This window comes from Cynocephalus volans, chromosome 8, assembly GCF_027409185.1.
Source record: "Cynocephalus volans isolate mCynVol1 chromosome 8, mCynVol1.pri, whole genome shotgun sequence".
Taxonomy (NCBI): domain Eukaryota; kingdom Metazoa; phylum Chordata; class Mammalia; order Dermoptera; family Cynocephalidae; genus Cynocephalus; species Cynocephalus volans.
In genome coordinates, this window is record NC_084467.1 from 118,185,250 (window position 1) to 118,203,368 (window position 18,119).

General features: G+C 43.4%; 1 protein-coding gene, 1 non-coding gene and 1 pseudogene across 2 annotated transcripts; 1 reads left to right on the forward strand and 2 right to left on the reverse strand.

The window, feature by feature from the left end:
* The first annotated feature begins 435 nt into the window (after window positions 1-435).
* On the forward strand, window positions 436-837 carry NHLH1 (nescient helix-loop-helix 1). Its single transcript, XM_063103774.1, has one exon. The coding sequence runs from the start codon at window positions 436-438 to the stop codon at window positions 835-837; it is 402 nt and encodes a 133-aa protein (XP_062959844.1).
* Window positions 838-11,721: 10,884 nt separating this feature from the next.
* Window positions 11,722-12,611, reverse strand: LOC134384350 (small ribosomal subunit protein uS2-like; annotated as a pseudogene).
* A 2,851-nt stretch (window positions 12,612-15,462) lies between these two features.
* LOC134385439 (U2 spliceosomal RNA) lies at window positions 15,463-15,653 on the reverse strand. The gene has a single exon (XR_010024403.1). It is a non-coding gene; the product is annotated as a U2 spliceosomal RNA (small nuclear RNA).
* Window positions 15,654-18,119: the final 2,466 nt, after the last annotated feature.

Here is an 18,119-nt window from a genome sequence, read left to right on the forward strand (position 1 = left end):
TTTAGGTCTGCAATCCTCTTGCTCAGTTTCATCCTGCCCAGTGTGTCCCTCTGGTCACTTCTTCCTTTCCTCTTATTCCTTTCCACCCTGTCCACCTGCCTGTCTCTCTGGCCCTGCTCCCCGCCCATACTTCTGCTGTTCTTCCCTCAGGCTCATAGTTCTGGGAGGGACCCCTCCCAGCCTGCCTCAACCCCCCTCCCCCATCTCTGAGCTTTCCACTCCTTCCTCCCTCTGCTACTGTCAATGCTCCCTTCTCTTTTGCAGGCTCCTACTGGAACCCTGACCATGGAACCTTGAAGAGGCTCTGACTTCCAGAGCTCAGTGGCAGACCCCACCACCCCAGGCCCTTCCTGCCCCTCCCACAGCCAGCTTTCAAGCTCTCAGAGGGAGGGGTGGGGAGGGGATCCTGATCTCACAGGGCAGGGAGCTTCCACCATGATGCTCAACTCAGACACCATGGAGTTGGACCTGCCTCCCACCCACTCGGAGACCGAGTCGGGCTTCAGCGACTGTGGGGGCGGGGCGGGCCCTGATGGTGCTGGGCCCGGGGGTCCTGGAGCTGGGCAATCCCGGGGCCCAGAGCCGGGAGAGCCTGGCCGAAAAGACCTGCAGCACCTGAGCCGCGAAGAGCGCCGGCGCCGGCGCCGAGCCACAGCCAAGTACCGCACGGCCCACGCCACGCGGGAGCGCATCCGCGTGGAAGCCTTCAACCTGGCCTTCGCCGAGCTGCGCAAGCTGCTGCCCACGCTGCCCCCTGACAAGAAGCTCTCCAAGATTGAGATCCTGCGCCTCGCCATCTGCTACATCTCCTACCTGAACCACGTGCTGGACGTCTGAACTTGGCCTGTCTACTGCCCCTGGATCCCTGAATCCACCCCTCCTACCCAGGCCTCTCTAGGGTCCCTTCTCATCGCTCACCGCTTAGAATGGGGTATTGTCCCTGAGCCCTGCACCTTGTCATGAAGTCCCAAAGGCCCCGGGCCCAGGCAGAGTGCTCACTGGCTAGTCGTGAAGTCGACTTTCTCTTTCTGTCCCAGGCACCCTGAGGGCTCTTCTTATGGCTTCCTTATGGGGTTCGTTGTTGGGACTATTGTGGTTGGTATAGAGTCCTTTCCGGACTTACTAAGCCGGCTACACTCACAGTCTCCTTCCAGCTCTCTCATGGGCTGCTGCTGCCTCTTCTACCCCTGTGTCCAAATTTTCAGAGACCTGAGACCCCGAATCTGTCTCCCGTCTGTTCTAGCTTCTCCTGCCTATGGTGGGAATGTGGCAGCAGAGCTGGAAAGGGGCGAGGCTGGGGTTAGAGTGGGGAGTGGGCTTCTTCCTATGAGATCTCAGTCTATCCACGTCTGCCGAGGGTCGGGGCCCTCCAGAATCTAGTATGCAGGAATTGTGGAAAAACTGCGTTTTTCCTCTGTCCATCTTGTTCCTGTGGCTTAGCACATACAGACCTCAGATCTTACTTGGCAGTGAGTGCCTTGCCCTCTCTGAGCTATTTGGCCCCCTCCCTGCCCCCTTCCACCCTTGCCGTTTCAATTTTCTCCCCCTTTTGTTCTTCCCTGTGTGCCGATAGAGAAAGGAAATCTAGATCCTGGGGCAGGAGATGACGTCCCCAAACAGCCCAGAGTATCTGCAGAAGGCCCAGGTAATGGGTGGGCCAGACCTCACTTCTGCTGTCTCTGTCCCAGCCCACCCTGAACATGTGCAAAAACCGTGCTGGTTCCTCCCACAGATGCACGGGGTGCCCTATTATTGCCCTCTGGGAATGCTCAGTTTTCCTGTCCACAAGGCCTGTTTACTATATACTTTTTTCCTCCTTCCTTAAGCTGCCTTCAGCAAGGGAAGCGACCCCCACCCCACTGCATGGCTCTCTGTGTCCCCCCGCACCATGTTGCTGAGCCCCACCTGCTCACTATAGCCCAGGATTAGCAGGAGAATGAAGGGCCCTAGAACCTGTGGGGAAGAAAGGAACTCACTGCATTTCTATGCTCTCTTCTTCCTCACACCAAACTCCTAACTCTAGGAGGGTATTTATTTAAGTATTTATTTATTTATTCATCTATTTATTTATTTATTTATAAATATTACTATTTATTGCCGAGTTGTGCACTTTGGGGTAGAGTAAGGGGGGCTCCCAGCAGCTCTAGCTGGGTCTCTCTTGCTTCCTCCCTAGTTACTCCTTTCCTTTTCTTGCTCTTTCTTCAACTCCAGGTGTGCGTGAGGATCCCCTTTACTCACCACACCTATATCCTTTCCTCAGATCCATCTGTCTTAGAGTACACCCTAGTCCTCTGGGATAGTCCCTCCCCCAGCTCAGGCTCCTGGATGTCCTTCTTCAACTCCCTGGATCCCCAGACAATCCCACTCCAGTCCCATCTGCCTCTTTCCTCTCTCCAGCCCTCCCCCATGGCCTTTGCTTCTTCCTAATACACCCAAAAGCAGGCCCCAGAGGTCTGTGTCCTGTGTCCTATGTCCTGTTTGTGATTCCCTCCTGTTGCATTTCCAATTTCATACAAGAAGAAAAATTAAAGTGACCTCGTTCTAGCATCAGGTATGGCTGTGGTTCATTCAACTGGGTTGGGAAGCTGGCTGCAGGTAGGGTGGGCACTCAGAGTCCTGGCCTGTGAAGGCTCTTCTGATGGGGTCATGAGAGCTCAGCATGGTGGATAAATAAAGACAGAGAAAAGGGGCTACAGGGTAAAGAGTGCAGGGAAGGGTATAATACACAGGTCCCAGATCTCCCCACCTAAAGTTCCATACACTCCCATCTTGGCACTCACTGAGTGACACTTCTTGACTTCTCTAATGTTGTGCTTCAGCTCCTGCTCCCTATGGGCATGAGAAGAAGCTGAGTGTCCCAGTGGAACCCAAGTTAAACATGTGTCTGTGGGTCCATGCTGCTGGGAAAAGCAATGGCATGAAATTGAGACATCGTCTTCCCCTTTATCATCTCCAGGCTGGGTCAAAATTCCTTGCAACCTCAGTTCTTGGCCCATGTGTACTGGGGAGAACATGATGAAGGACCTGGGGCTAAGAGAGGAATGGGGAAAGGGATAAAAAGACTGATGAGGGACATCAAAGGAATGATTGAAGGGACCTTAAAATCAATTTATAGATGAGGAAACTAAAGCCCAGAGAGGGGGAGGGGCTTACCCAAGGTAACACGGCCAGTTGGAGGCATAGCTAAGGCTCAAACCCAGGTTCATTATGCCCTATGCTGCCAACTCCCCTCTGCCTCCCCGAAATACTCAGCAGCCAGGTGGAGCTCTTTTTGACCCCATATTTTAACAGGAACATTGATAAACTAGAGAATATTCAGTATTGTGTGGCCAAGAAGGCAAAATGTCTGGAGACCACTTCATAGAAGGAATAGTTGAAAAACTGAGGATATGTATCTTGATAAGAGTAAATACCGATCTTCAAATATTGAAAGAAACAAAAACAGACATTCTGAGTGGCTCCAGGAAGCAGAACAGGACCAATGAATGGAGTTTATAAGAGAGAAGATTTTAATTCCAAGGAAAACTTTGCAACACCTGGAGCTGTCCAGCAATGAAAGCACCTCCTCAAGAGAAGGAATCCAAATGGAGTGGCTGGAGAATCAACCACCCGCAGAGATACTGTACAGCGCATTCCTGCCGCAGATGAATCACTAGCTCGGTACATGTGAAGGTCCTTTCCAAACTTAAGGTCATATGAGAGGGCTGAAGGTAAACAGTGGGAGGGAAATGCTTCAGTCCCTGAAGGGTTTCATCTTTGATGAGCAAATTATATCAGCAGCAAGAGGGATTTGAGTTAGACTTAGGGAGGAATTCCCGTACAGGAAAGACTTGACATCTTTCCTCCCCTATGTGAATTAAATGAAATGTGCTCTGCCCAGAGCCTGGCAAGGAAGGGCTGAACTGAAATCGGGGAGAATCTGGGGACTACAAATGGCAAAAGTTAGATGGTAGCAAGGAAATCATGTTTGTTTTAAATGCAGGAAAAATACTGTCCAGAAAGGTGAGATGACTCACCCCTGATGATGGACTGGGATTAGAGCCCAAGTCTTCCATTCTTGGTCTGAATGGTAGTGCTTTGTGCAGCTACAGTCCTCTGAGAGGCCAGCCTCCTTCTTTCCTCTCTTTGCCTCGGCTGGAGAGCAGGAGGGGTGAGGGGCCCCTCCCTTCAGGGTCCCTGAGGACCTGGGGGTGGTGAGAGGGGGCAGCTGCAGCTGTTCTATTGCTAGCTCCGAATTTCTTCAGATAATCAATTGGCCTCGGCTGCCGCTTGCTCTGCTCCGTGCACGACCAGAGAAGGAGGTGGAGAGTGGGAGGGAGAAGGAGCAAGAGACCAGGCAATGTGAGAGGAGCCCATCGGGGAGATGGAAGTCCCTGGGCTGAGGGAAAAGGGGGAGCTTCAGGCTGCAGACAAGGAGGAGGGAAGAAAGAGATTGTTAGGAGAGGATCCTCATTTCACAGCCCTTCAAAACCCAGCTAGTCTGCCAGTGGGGTAGGGGCAGGGCAGTTGGGGAGCCCCAGGGGAGTGGGACTCCTCTCACCCCGCCCTTCCTTCCCTTCACAAGAATCCCTTCCACAGGCATAGCCCCTTCCATCCGAAGTTACCACAGGCCCCTGTCCCTCCAGTCCGGTCTGTCATAATTGCTCCCCTCTGCCTTCCATCTCAGCAAACCCCACCCCTGTGATAGAGCAGAAGGCAAGGCCCCAGGAGGTGGGGGTTGGGGCTCTAAACCGCTCCCCCACCACACCCTGCCTACACACACACACACACACACACACACTCACACACACACATACACACACGCACACTCACACACACACACACTGTCATAGGCTGCCAGGCATATGGCCCCTTTGTGCCACACAATGGAGGCCCTGTCCATGCCCCTTTCCCAGTCTGGGCATGGTGTTGGGGGTGCTCCTTTCCCTTCTTTCAGCCACCTCCCTTTTTCTCCATCCCCAGTGCATTCTTTGCCTTCTTTTCTTCCTCTGTCTGGAAGGTCCCTTATACCACCCCCTTCGTTTATCTTTGTGCTGCTTCTTGTGTCTTTTCCTGACCTCTTGAGATTGACTGGGTGAGGACTGTGGGCAGAAGAAAGACGCTAACAGGAGTTGTCACAGTCCTAGCATGTCACTGCAGAGAGAGGGGAAGGCAGCAAGCAGAGATGCCATCTGTGAGGCTGAGAGGGAGTGTGGGAGAAGGGAGGCAGTGGTGGCAGCTGTGGCAGCAGCAGCAATGTTGTGCTAGGTGGGAGAGAAAGCCCACACCTGGCAGCCAGCTCCACGTTCACCTTTATTCTTTGTGCCACAATGAGTGCAAACCACATGCCCTCCCTGGGTGTCAATGTCCTCATCTGTAAAATGGGGAAGATAATAAAACCTGCAAGGTGCTCTGAGAATTAAACGAGATCATCGCATAGGTGCTCAGCACCATAAGTGCTCATCAAATGATATTTCAGGAGCAGTACGGTTGTAGGGTTTGTGCACTTTACAAGATGCCAGGCTGTGGCAATGAAGGGGCTTGACATCCAGCCCCTTTTCCACCAGACCAGCTGTGCACTGGTGAGGATGCATGAATCCCTGAGAGGTGGCCCTGGAGTCAAGCCCCTTACGTGGATTCTCGAGCTTCAGTCAGGAGTCCATACAAAAACTCAAGAGTTCTGACCACCTTGGAAAGCAAGATAGGATGGGACAGGACAAAAAGCTACCAGGAGGTCAGAGGGGGAGATCCATGAGTTCATTCTTCACTGAAATGTTGGGAATATGTAAGCTATGAAACCTACTACAGTGAAGATGGAGAAGCTGCAACTGAGAAGGAGGCTGAAGAAGCAGAAAAGAAGGGAGACCTGGGTCGCAGGTAGTCATCAGAGAGAGGTGTTTGTCCCAGGACCTTTCTCTGGTTCCCTCCGCCTCTACTCCCTCCCTTTGGCAAGCTTCTGAAAGCGGGATCTTATTATTGCTTGTTGAACACTGCCCCCTGCTGGCCGCTAACAGAGATATTTTCTTTCTTCCCTGTCTAGCTGGGAGCTGCTAAGAAAATGGAAAAGAGAAGAAACCACCACACTGGGGACAAAGGGAGAAGGAGATGTGGTGGGACCTGCAATCAGACTGCTGTTTCTATCAGAAGTCTCTGGAAGGTGGAGGAGGGTTGATCTCGACTAGGGATAAATAGAGAGTAGAATTCACAGGTGTTTCATTTACATACATTAATGGTCCATAATTTTCAGATCATTTTTTCCTGTCTGTGCCTGTTTCATTTGTTGTGTGTCTGTGTGTATGTGTTCTGTGTCTGGCAGATGAGTACCTGCTTTTGTGGTTTTTGTACATCCCTGCATCCGTGTGCTTGTTTTTTGTGCCCTGCTTTATGTAGGAACCCGACTGACAGGTGTTAGGTATGGAGCAACGGCAGGAAGCTGTTTAATTTCCTCTCCTCTAGAAGCACTTTTCTTCCCTTTAGGTTTTACCTCTGTCCCAGCTTCATCAGCCACATGTTTATTTAGAGCTTACAGTTTTTTGCTGGCTCCTGACCCACTTTAGACATTCCAAACTGAGAGCCTTGCTCTACTCTAACCTGGGACGCTTGGGCCTCCCAAGCAGGACCTCCAGCTTGGTTCCCAAGTGAAGTGAGGGGAGACGGAGGGCCCTGAGATCAGAGACTTTCTGCCACCTACCTCTCTTTTATTCCTACTAGCATTAAACTCCAGCATTCCCCTGTTATAACTGTGTAGCTACCTCCTTCATTGGTGAATTCTATTTTATTCAATGCAACATACATTTATTGAATAGCCAATATGTACCAGGCATTATTCTGGGTTCTGAAATACTTGTATAGGCTCAGGCTCTCTCCGCCATTTACCTGAGAGGGGGAGTGTGGGGAGACAGAGACGTAAACATGTCAATTTCCCAACACTAAAAAGCATATTCAAGGAGTAGAAGTAGTGCAAGGAAGGGAGTGATTAACTCAAAGGGGTGTTGGTGAAGGAGGAAGCAGGTAAAACCTGAGCTGGGTTTTGAAGACCAATAGGTGCTTGCAGTGATTCTGTGGTGTGCTGTCAGGACCCTCCCTTCACAGATTTCTGCCTTCACTGGACAGTGCTGCTCACTTCCCAGGCTGTGGGAATATTGACTCACAGTTGAGTCCCACTCCAGAAATTGCCATAGGAAGAAGGCATTCTGCATGCAATGGCTGCTTGGTGTGAGGTTACGAAGTCCCAGCCCAGGAACATTTGTGAAGGGCAATCCCAGCTTGAGAGCTCCCAAGGGATCACCAGAGGTGTCTGCTGCAATTGCATTGCATTTCAGCTTCTCTCTCTGCTTAGTCCAGCTTCCCTCATGCCTAACAGGTGCTCCTGAGAGTACTCCTGAGAACATGCTCCTGCATGTAATTGCAGAGTTAAAGAACCCATTTCCCAAGGAACCTTACCCCAAGATGGGGATATTCCAGGTAGAAGGCATGGGTATGAAGGTGTGGAGCGCTGACAAGGCATGGGGAGCAAGAGCACATTATAAGCAGGTTGGTATTGTTAGGATGTAAAATGCAACAGACCGGTGGGACAGGAGAGTGGTGGAGAATGGTCTGAAGACGTAAGCAGGGGCCAGGTCAGGAGAGGCCTTGAATGGTATGGTAGGGAGCTTGTACTTTGCATACAGTGATGGGAAACCAGAAGACATTCTCACGTAGGGTAAATAAATGCCATCATCCAATTTACATTTTAGAAATATCACTTTAAGGACAATCCAAAAGATAGATGAGGAGTAAGATCTGTTTGGGGAACAGTTTTAGGAGGCTATGGCAAGTCAGATGTGAGAAGATAAGAGTTCATATATAGGTGGTGGCAGTAGGAATGGGGAACAGAGGGCAGAGTCAAGAAAGCTATTTAAATGATAGATTCAATGGGATATGGCGATTTATTAAATGTGGTAGGACTCCCAGGTTTCTGGCCTGGAAGCCTGGATGAATAATGGTGTCACCTTCCAAAATATAGCCCGTAGGAGGAGAAACTTTGTGGAGAATTGTGGTGGAGATGGTGGCAGTAGTGGTGACATAATAAAGACAAGTTGAACAAGAGCTGCCTAGAAGCCTTTCCTTGGAGCTTTCCAGAAGGAAGTTGACTCTCTGCATTTGTAGCTGCAGAGTTGGACCTCTTCACTAGGACGTCTCCCAGGAACCTCCAACTCCACATACTGCAAGCTGGACACGTTATCTTCTCCTCCCCATGTCAGTAAATGGCACCATCAGCATTCAGTAGCCCCGACTGTTACACCTTTCCCCCTTTACTCTCACTTCCAGTACATCATCAGTAACTATTCATTTGACCTCCTAAATGTGACTTGAAACTGTTTTTGTGTTTCCACCAACACTGCTCTGCTCTCCTTCACCTGGACTATGGCAGTCGCCCAGCTGGTCTCCCTGCCTCTTGCCTTCCTCCTTAAGTTTCCCCTCCAGACTGCTTTCAGAGTTACTCACCCAAAGTACAGATCTAACCAGGACACTCCTATAACTTAAATCCTTTTAATGATTCCCAATTATTTCCAGAATAAAATCCAAGTTCTTCAAGCATGCATGAAAATCCCTTCACAGTGCAGCTCCTGCCAATCTGTCCAGCTCTGTCTTTCTTCTTATCCTTCGTACTTTTTGCTCCAACAATTCTAAGGAGCTCAAAGCTCTCTGGCATATTCCATGTTGTTTCCTACTTCTGTGTCTTTGCTCACAGGAGTCCTTCCTCCTCCTGGACTTTACCTGTTCTTCATCTGTGTAGTCCTGTGTTCTCCTGCACTTCACCTGTCTAAGTCCTACTCATGCTTCAAGATGATTCAGATGTCCTTGCCTCTGGAAAACCTCCCCAACTTGGTGTATCCCTCCTGTAGCTCCAAGATTGGCGCCTCCTGTGCTGCCTTGTTGTTCTGTCCATATCCCTATGATTGCACTCACCATAGTGAATTTTACTGAAATCATCAATCTACTCTCACATGGGTTTCAGTGTGATCTGGGATGAGTTACTTAAAATCTCTGAGCATCTGTTTCCTCATTAGAGATAACATGTAAAGCCCTTAGTCTAGTGCTAGTGCATAACAAAGCTCAATAAATGGTGGCTATATTAGGAGAATTAATGTTTTTATTATCTCCCACTTCAAATTGCTAAGTCGTCCCGACATCCGCCTGTTACCATTCACCTTGAGAATATGGATTTGTTCATCTATTTTCTTTTGACATTTCAGATAGAGTTCTCGTAAGTTATTTCCCTCCAGAAGCTGTGTCTTCTCTTCTCACTTCACTGGAAGCCATAGAACTACTCATTTTTAAAAAGCGTTTTAAAAACTATCAAAGTCATATCTGCCTATTGTAACAAATTCCAATAATACTCAAGTATGTAGAGTTAAAAGAAAATGTATGACCCGTACATACCATTCACACGTCCTGCCCCAAGAGTGATCCCTGTTAACCATTTGGTCTGTATCTTTCCAGACTTTACATTTTACATATATATATAAACATATAAGTGCATTAATTTAAAATTATATTGTACATTTATTGTTAGACTTTTTTTTTTTTGTTTAACATGTGCTGCTACTTACTTTTCCTTTAACGATACATTTTAAACATCTTTCTATATCTGTGTACATAGACGACCTTCATCTTTTAAACTTCAGCATAGGACATATGTATGAGAACACATTAAGCCGTCCTCCAGCTGATCGGCATTTAGGTTGGTTTCAATCTTTTGTCATGAGCAATGCTGCAGCGCACATCATTCCATGAACATATTTATGCACTTATTTGACCATTTTTTGGAGGTAGATTCCTAGAAATGGAATTTTTTGGATTAAAGAGAATATGCATTTTAAATTTTGATATATACTTCCAATTGCCCTCCAAAAAGCCTTTATCAATATACGCTATTTCCAACCACGAATGAGAGTTTATGTTTCTCCCCACCCTTCAGAACAACAGATATCATCATTCTTTCTTTTTCCCTGCCAATTTGATGAGTAAAAGAAATCTCAAATTTTTCTTTAATTAGAAATTTTCTTATTATTTGAGGTTGATGATAATTTCATGTATTTATTAGATGTTTGTATTTCTTCTGTGAGTTGCCTGTTCATATCCTTGGCCCATTGCCTCTTTTTTCTTGTTTTATTTTTTTTTGGGGGGGGTGGTTGTTGGCTTGGGGATCTGAACCCTTTTCCCTGGTGTCATCGGCACGACGCTCTAACCAAGTGAGCTAACCGGCCAGCCACCTTGGCCTATTGAAAAAATTAGTTTTATTCTTTTTTTAAAAAATTATGCAATATTTTTTTCTTTTTAAAAATACAATTTAAGTAAAGTAAACATGTTTTTGATCTTCACAAAGCTGAACTACTATTATCATATGAATTCCTCAGTTTGTGGCACATGCCATATGAGTTTGTCCATGCTTCCCTTTTCGCTGCTTCCTCTTCTCCCATCCCTAACCCTATTCTCCTTGCCAACCCTCATGAGTATTTACTCATTTATTTAGTGTGTCTTTGAATCTACCATTCATTCCTTTAGTTACACATATATGTATCCATAATCAATGCATTAGATTATTTTGCATATTTTACATTTCAGAACAATATTGTGGTGTACCTCTCCTGCTTTTTTTACTCTTTCTGTTCTTTTTCTTCTTACCAAACATCATATTTTAAACTTCTACTTTGCTTTTATATATGAGATGGAATTTAAAATGCAAGATACGGTTACTACTTCATTCTTTCTATCTATATATCCTGTATGTACATTCCACAATATATTTATCATATAATATTTTTTTCTCAACTTTGCTGCAAAGAATATCTTTGAATATGTAATTTTATGTATCCTTTGCAGGATTATTTTTGTAATATATCCCTAGGAGTGGAACTACATCATAGACTATGCACATATTCAATTTTACTAGACACTTGTAAATTGCTCTACAAAATGGATCAATTTATACTCACACCAGCAGCTTCTGATGATCCCTGTTTTTTATCACTTCACTAGCACATGATATTATCCAACTTTTAAATTTTTCTTCTCAGGTAGATGTCAAATGATAGGTATTCTTTTTCCATTTTCTGTTTGATTATTTGGAACTTTCCAATTGATTCTATGATCTCTAGGATTGTAGGATTATAGGATCCTTAGAATTATAGACAGTAACTCTTTTTCCATGTAGAAAATTTTTATTCAGTCAAAATTATCATCTTTTCTTTCATGTCTTCTGTAGTTTGGGCCTTGGCCTTCCCTGCTACAAGATTATAAAACAATTAAAAAAAGACTCCCTTACTCTCTTCCAATGCTTATTTTATTATTGATTTGATGTAATTCTTGTCGTTGTTTTACCTTTGACCCTATGATCTAAGGAATATCCCTTCATTAGATATAAGAAATGAGGTAGGAATACAACTTTACTTTTTCCAAATGGTTACCCAATTGTCCTAATACCATCTATTGAGAATCCATCTTTTCTTTATTAAAATAACAGTTTTATTTCTTCCTTTGCCATATTTTTATATATTATTTCCTTTTCTTTCTTTCTTTTTTTAATTTTGAGGCTTATTTGTATAATCTGGATACAAGTTCTTTATCAAATATAATTTGCAAATATTTTCTTAAAGTCTTTTCACCTCTTAAAAGTGACTTTTGAAAGCAGAGATTCCTTTTTTTTTTTTTTTAGAAACTGATGTTTATTTTCCGTCAACCTTATTTTCATTTTGCTTAAGAGCCTATGAAAGACCACTCAGTCATTGCTCCTACCCATTCGGTGGTCTGAGCAGGGGGAGCTGCAGACCATTCTTCGGCAGCAGGCTGAATGCTCCAGTCTTCCCTACGGACCTGCTGAATAGGCACAGAGGGCACCTGTACACCTCAGAACAGTCCGTGACCTCAGGTTGAGTAGCAGTAAATTCAGGAGCTGGATCAGTTTCACCTTGAAATTACTCCTTGGTCACAGCTTTTGCAGCAGCAGCCTGCTCTTCCTTTTCAATCTCCTCAGGATCTCTGTAGAAGTAAAGGTCAGGCATGACCTCCCAAGGATATTCACGGGAGATGGTGCCATGCATGTGCAGAACTTCTCGAGCCAGCATCCACCACATCAGATCCACTGAGTGAACTCCCTTATTGCATGGGATGGTAATGACCACATAGCACAGAGGAGAATCTGTTACACAGAGTGATGGTTGGCAGCTTAACATAAGAGGCCTCTGTGAGAAGTTGGTGGTCAGCCCTGGGGTCAGTAACCACCTGAACCCGTGGATCCCGGAAGGCTGCCTGGATCTTGTTAGTGAAAGTTCTGGCAGTGAAGCAGCCAGCAATAGGAGTGGCTCTAGTGGCAGCAACTAACTTCAGCACAGCCTGCTGGCCAGTATTCCTGAGGGACATGACACTGATATCAGCAGGATTTACAATGGCAACGATGGCATGAGCTGCCAGCAGAAGCCTCTCCCGGGACCTCTTCAGATTTGTGATGTAGATGCCATCACTTTTCCTTTCATGGATGTACTGTTCCATTTGGAAGTCAAGTGGTTGCCACCTAAGTGGGTTCCTGCTGCAAGGAATTTGAGGACATCCTCTTCCTTCATTTGCAGGTAATCAAAGGCTCTGGACATTGTGAAAAGATCCCTTTAATTTACAATGGGAATCCAGGACAACATCATATCAACCCAACCCTGGGTAGCGCAGAAAGGCTGAAAGCAGAAGTTCTTAATTTTGGTAAAGTTCAAGTTATCATTTTACTTCTTTTATGGGTTATGCTCTTAGTGTCACATCTAAGAAACCTTTGCCCAACCCAAGGTCACAAAGATTTTCTCCTGTGTTTTCTTCAGAATGTTTTATAATTTTAGGTTTTGTATTTAGTTTTATAATCAATTTTTAGTTAATTCATGTGTATGGTGGCTAGGTATGAAGTTCTTCTTCTTCTTTTTTATGTAGATATACAGCTGCCCTTTACTGAAAAGTCTATTCTTTCTCTCCTGCATTGCCCTTGCACTTTTATAAAAAATCTGTTAACTTTCATATGTGGTTCTGTTTCTGAAGTTCCTATTCTGCTCCATTGATCTATTTGTCTACTTGTCTTTCTTTATGTTGAATGTTGTCTTGATTACTGTAGCTTTATAATAAATTTTGAATTTATGTAATATGCCATTCAACTCTATTCTTCTTTTTCAAAGTTTTTTGGCTGTACTAGGTCCTTTGCATTTTCATATGACATTTAGAATCAGATTGCCAATTTCTGTAAAAATGATTGCTATGATTTTGTTTGGATTGCATTGAATCTATAAATCAGTTTTGGGAGAATTGAAATCTTAATGATATTGAGTCTTCTAATCCATGAGCAATGTACATTATCCCATATATTTAGGTCTCCTTTAATTTCTCTGAGCAAAGTCTGTAGTTTTCTGTGTACTGAACTTGTACATCTTTTGTCAGATTTATCACTAAGTATTTTATATTTTTAGTGCTATTATAAATGGTATTATTACTTTAATTTTTGAGTGTTCATCGCTAGTGCTATGGGTTGAATTATATCCCCCCAAGAAATATGTTGCAGTCCTAACCCCTGGTACCTGTGAATGTGACCTTATTTGGAAATAGGGTCTTTGCAGGTGTAATTAGTTAAGATGAGGTTATACTGAAGGAGGGTGGGCCCTTAATCCATTATGATTGGTGTCCTTATAAGAAAAGGGAAATTTAGACACAGACACACAGAGGAGGAAGACCATGTAGAGATCCACAAGGAGAAGACAGCCATGTGACAATGGAGGTGGAGATCGGAGTGAAGCATTCATAAGCCAAGGAATGCCACGCATTGCCAGAAAACACCAGAAGCTGGAAGAGGCAAGGAAGATCTCTCCCCAGATCCTTCAGAGAGAGCATGGCTCTGCCTTGATATCAGATTTTTAGACTCAAGAACTGTGAGAAAATGAATTTCTGCTGTTTCAAACCATCCCAGTTTGTGGCATTTTGTTATGGTAGCCCTAGAAAACTAATACAGCTAGTATACAGAAATACAATTGGTTTTTGCATGTTAATCTGGCTTCATAAAAATGTTCTGGAAAATATTCCTTTTGCTTCAATTTTCTGGAAGAGTTTAGGTAGAATTGGTATTATTTCTTCCTTAAATGTTTGGTAAAATTCACCAGTAAAGCCATTTAGACCTAATATTTTCTTTGTGGAAAAGTTTTAAAACTACAATTCAGTTTCTTTAATAATGTAATGTGATTCAAATTATCTATTTTTTCTTGAGCAAGTTTGATATTTTGTTACTTTCAAGGGATTTGTACATTCGTCTAAGTTGTCAAATTTATTGGCATAATGCTGTTCACAATATTCTGTTCTTCTTTTTTTTTTTTTTTTTTAAATTTTATTTTGTCGATATACATTGTGGCTGATTATTGCTCCCCATCACCAAAACCTCCCTCCCTTCTCCCTCCCCCCCTCCCCCGCAACAATGTCCTTTCTGTTTGCTTGTCGTATCAACTTCAAATAATTGTGGTTGTTATATCTTCCCCCACCCCCCGGTTTTTGTGTGTGTGTGTGTGTGTGTGTGTGTGTGTGAATTTATATATTAATTTTTAGCTCCCACCACTAAGTGAAAACATGTGGTATTTCTCTTTCTGTGCCTGACTTGTTTCACTTAATATAATTCTCTCAAGGTCCATCCATGTTGTTGCAAATGGCAGTATTTCATTCGTTTTTATAGCTGAGTAGTATTCCATTGTGTGGATATACCACATTTTCCGTATCCACTCATCTGATGATGGGCATTTGGGCTGGTTCCAACTCTTGGCTATTGTAAAGAGTGCTGCGATAAACATTGGGAAACAGGTATACCTTCGACTTGATGATTTCCATTCCTCTGGGTATATTCCCAACAGTGGGATAGCTGGGTCATATGGTAGATCTATCTGCAATTGTTTGAGGAACCTCCATACCATTTTCCATCGAGGCTGCACCATTTTGCAGTCCCACCAACAATGTATGAGAGTTCCTTTTTCTCCGCAGCCTCGCCAGCATTTATCGTTCATAGTCTTTTGGATTTTAGCCATCCTAACTGGGGTTAGATGGTATCTCAGTGTGGTTTTGATTTGCATTTCCCGGATGCTGAGTGATGTTGAGCATTTTTTCATATGTCTGTTGGCCATTTGGATATCTTCCTTAGAGAAATGCCTATTTAGCTCTTTTGCCCATTTTTTTCTGTTATTCTTTTAATAACAGAATCTGTGATGATGTCGCCTTTCTTATTTCTTTCTTTTTTTTTTAATTCTGCCATCCACCATCCACCACCTGCCACCCCTGCTTCTTAACGGGTGAAAAGGAAAGCTCAGAGTTGAGCAGTGCAGCATAGGCATTGTCAAGAGCAAGCCAGGGCGTCCAGTAAGACGACTACCAACAGTCCTAACCAGGTGACCACTACCACTACTTCTGACCTTTGATGACCACTGCTTATGCCCTGAGGGGGGGTGGTGTGCTGTTTCTCAAGGTACTGCAATACCAGGTTGATGTGAGAAGTGGGTGGAGCAAGCTCCTATTCCACCTCCCTGCTCCAAAAATCCACCTAATACATTGTCCTCGGATAGAGGACATATCAGATGTTAAACAGATAAGAACATATACTACACTTGATCTTAGCCAAAAGAATGAAAAGTGATCTCTCATTTCTGATATTGGTCACTTTTGTCTTTTTTTGGTCACTCTGGTGATTTACCTATCTTCTCAGAGAACCAGCTTTTGGTTTTATTGATTTTTCTCTATTGCTTTTCTCTTTTCTGTTTCACTGATTTCTTCTCTGATCTTTATTATTTCCTTTCTTCTGCTTACTTTAGGTTTAATTTGCATTTCCCCTCTAATTTTGTAAGGTGGAAGCCGATATCATTGACTTGAGAACCTTTTCTCTTTCTAGAATAGGCTATTACTGCTATTAATTTCCCTTTAAGTACTGGCTTTGTTACATCCCACAAATTTTATGATGTTGTATTTTTATTTTCATTCAGTTAAAAATATTTTTAAATTTTCCTTTTGATTTCTTCTTTCACCAATAGATTATTCAGAATTATGTTGTTTCCAAATATGTGGGCATTTTCCAGATATCTTTTTATTATTCATATCTAATTTAGTACCATTATGTTCAGAGAACATATTTTGTATGATTTTGTTCCTTTTAAATTTACCAAGACTTCTTTTATGGCCCCCAATACAACCTATCTTAGTAAGTGTGCACCTGAGAAGAATGTGCATTCTGCTATTGTCTATAGTCAATTAAGTCAAGTCTGTTGATAGTGTTGGTCAAGTTCTTTGTATCTTTACTGATTTTCTGCCTATCCTATCAATTATTAAGATGGGGTATTGAAATTTCTAATTATTTGTGGATTTGTCATTTTCTTTTTGTAGTTCTATCCATTTTTGCTTTATGTACTTTGAATCTATGTTATTAGGTACATAAATGTTTATAATTGTTATGTCTTAATAAAGTCACTCTTTTATCATTATGACATGACCCACTTTATCTCTCATGATACTCTATGCCCTTAAATCTACTTTATTAGCATTAGTTTAGTCATCCTAATTTTATTTTGATTTGCGTTAGCATGGTATATTTTTTCATCTTTTTACCTTTCATCTATTTGCACCTTTATATTTAAAGGGGTTTCTTATAGGCAGTATACAGTTAGATGCTGCTCTTAAAATTCAGTCTGACTAATTGCTTTTTAATTGAGGTATTTAAACCATTTACATTTAATGTGATTATTGATATAGTGAGGTTTAAATTTTTCATCTTGTTTTCTGTTATCTTTTTGTACCACCTGTCCTTTGTTTCTTTTTCCTCCTTTTCTACCTTTTTTTTGAAGGAACATAGATAACTAAAATTCAAAATAGAAAATATTATAAGAGAGGTTCAGAAAGATTTGGAATTTTAGACAAGGGAAAGATTAGGTCAAACTGATGATGTCAGGAATGGTCTAGTAGAGAAAATATCATTTGAATTGGTTCTTGAAATATTTTGGATATGGGGGGGTGTGGCAAGGAAGGTGCTCCAAATAGAGGGAATAGGATGAGCAAAGGATATAGAGGCAGGAAAGTACGTGTTTGGTTCAGGAAATAATATATTGTCTAGATGGTCTAAGAAAGAGTGGCAGGAGAAGATTAGGAAGGTACTTATATTATTGCCAGCTTCCTAGAGATATTTCCACTCTGATGGCCTGCAGACACCTGACACACCTGTCAAACCAAACACATTCTCTACCCTTCAAACCTGCTTTCTCCAGTAGCTCCTAAACCTTTGAGTCATCTTAAATGCCTCCTTATTCCTCAACCCTGTCCATTCTACTTGCAGATCACCTCTCAAATTGGAGCTTTCCTTTCTTTTCTTCTTTTTCTTTTTTGGCAGCTGGCAAGTTTGAGAATCTGAACCCTTGACCTTGATGTTATAACACCAAGCTCTAACCAACTGAGCTAACTGGCCAGCCTGAGCTTTCTTCTATCCCCATGCTTCCCTATAGTCTTGGAGCCAGTGTGTGCACTCTCTCTCTCTCTCTCTCTCTCTCTCTCTGTATTTCTCTCTCCTGAACTACTTAGCCTTCTCACTGGTCTCTCCACCTCTAGATTCTTCTTCCTTCAAACCATGCCCCCAAAAAGCCACTAGCTCCCTGAAACCCCTGAGACTGGATGTGAAATTCTGCATGTGTGTGTGGACATTTTTCCGGGGAGAGTTTCTAGCATTCATCAAAGTCTCAAAGAGAGTGACAGTCCACAAAAAGCTAAGAGCTACTGCCCTGTGTCATCCTTTGAAATGAAATTATTAATGATCAGTTGATGTGGTTCAGTTGACAGGCTACTGAACAAGAAATCAGGAGATCTATGTTCTAGTTCTGGTGCTGCCACTAATGATTTGGGGCAATGAGTTACCAGGTTACCTGCTCTGCACTGTTTCCTCCTCTGTAAAATACAGAAAGATCTCTTCCAACCTCAAAATGCTGCTATTTTATTATTTACAAGCAGACTCCTTTAACATCAGATATTACGTAGTTCATCTCCTCTCAGTCTTTTCTCCTGTGTTTTGTTTCATTAGACAAATATTTATTGTTGTATGCCATTGGCTGAGCTAATTTCTAGGTGTA

Coding starts and splice junctions, on each gene's coding strand:
- NHLH1 (XM_063103774.1), top strand. CDS start 436: ATGATGCTCAACTCAGACACCATGGAGTTGGACCTGCCTCCCACCCAC.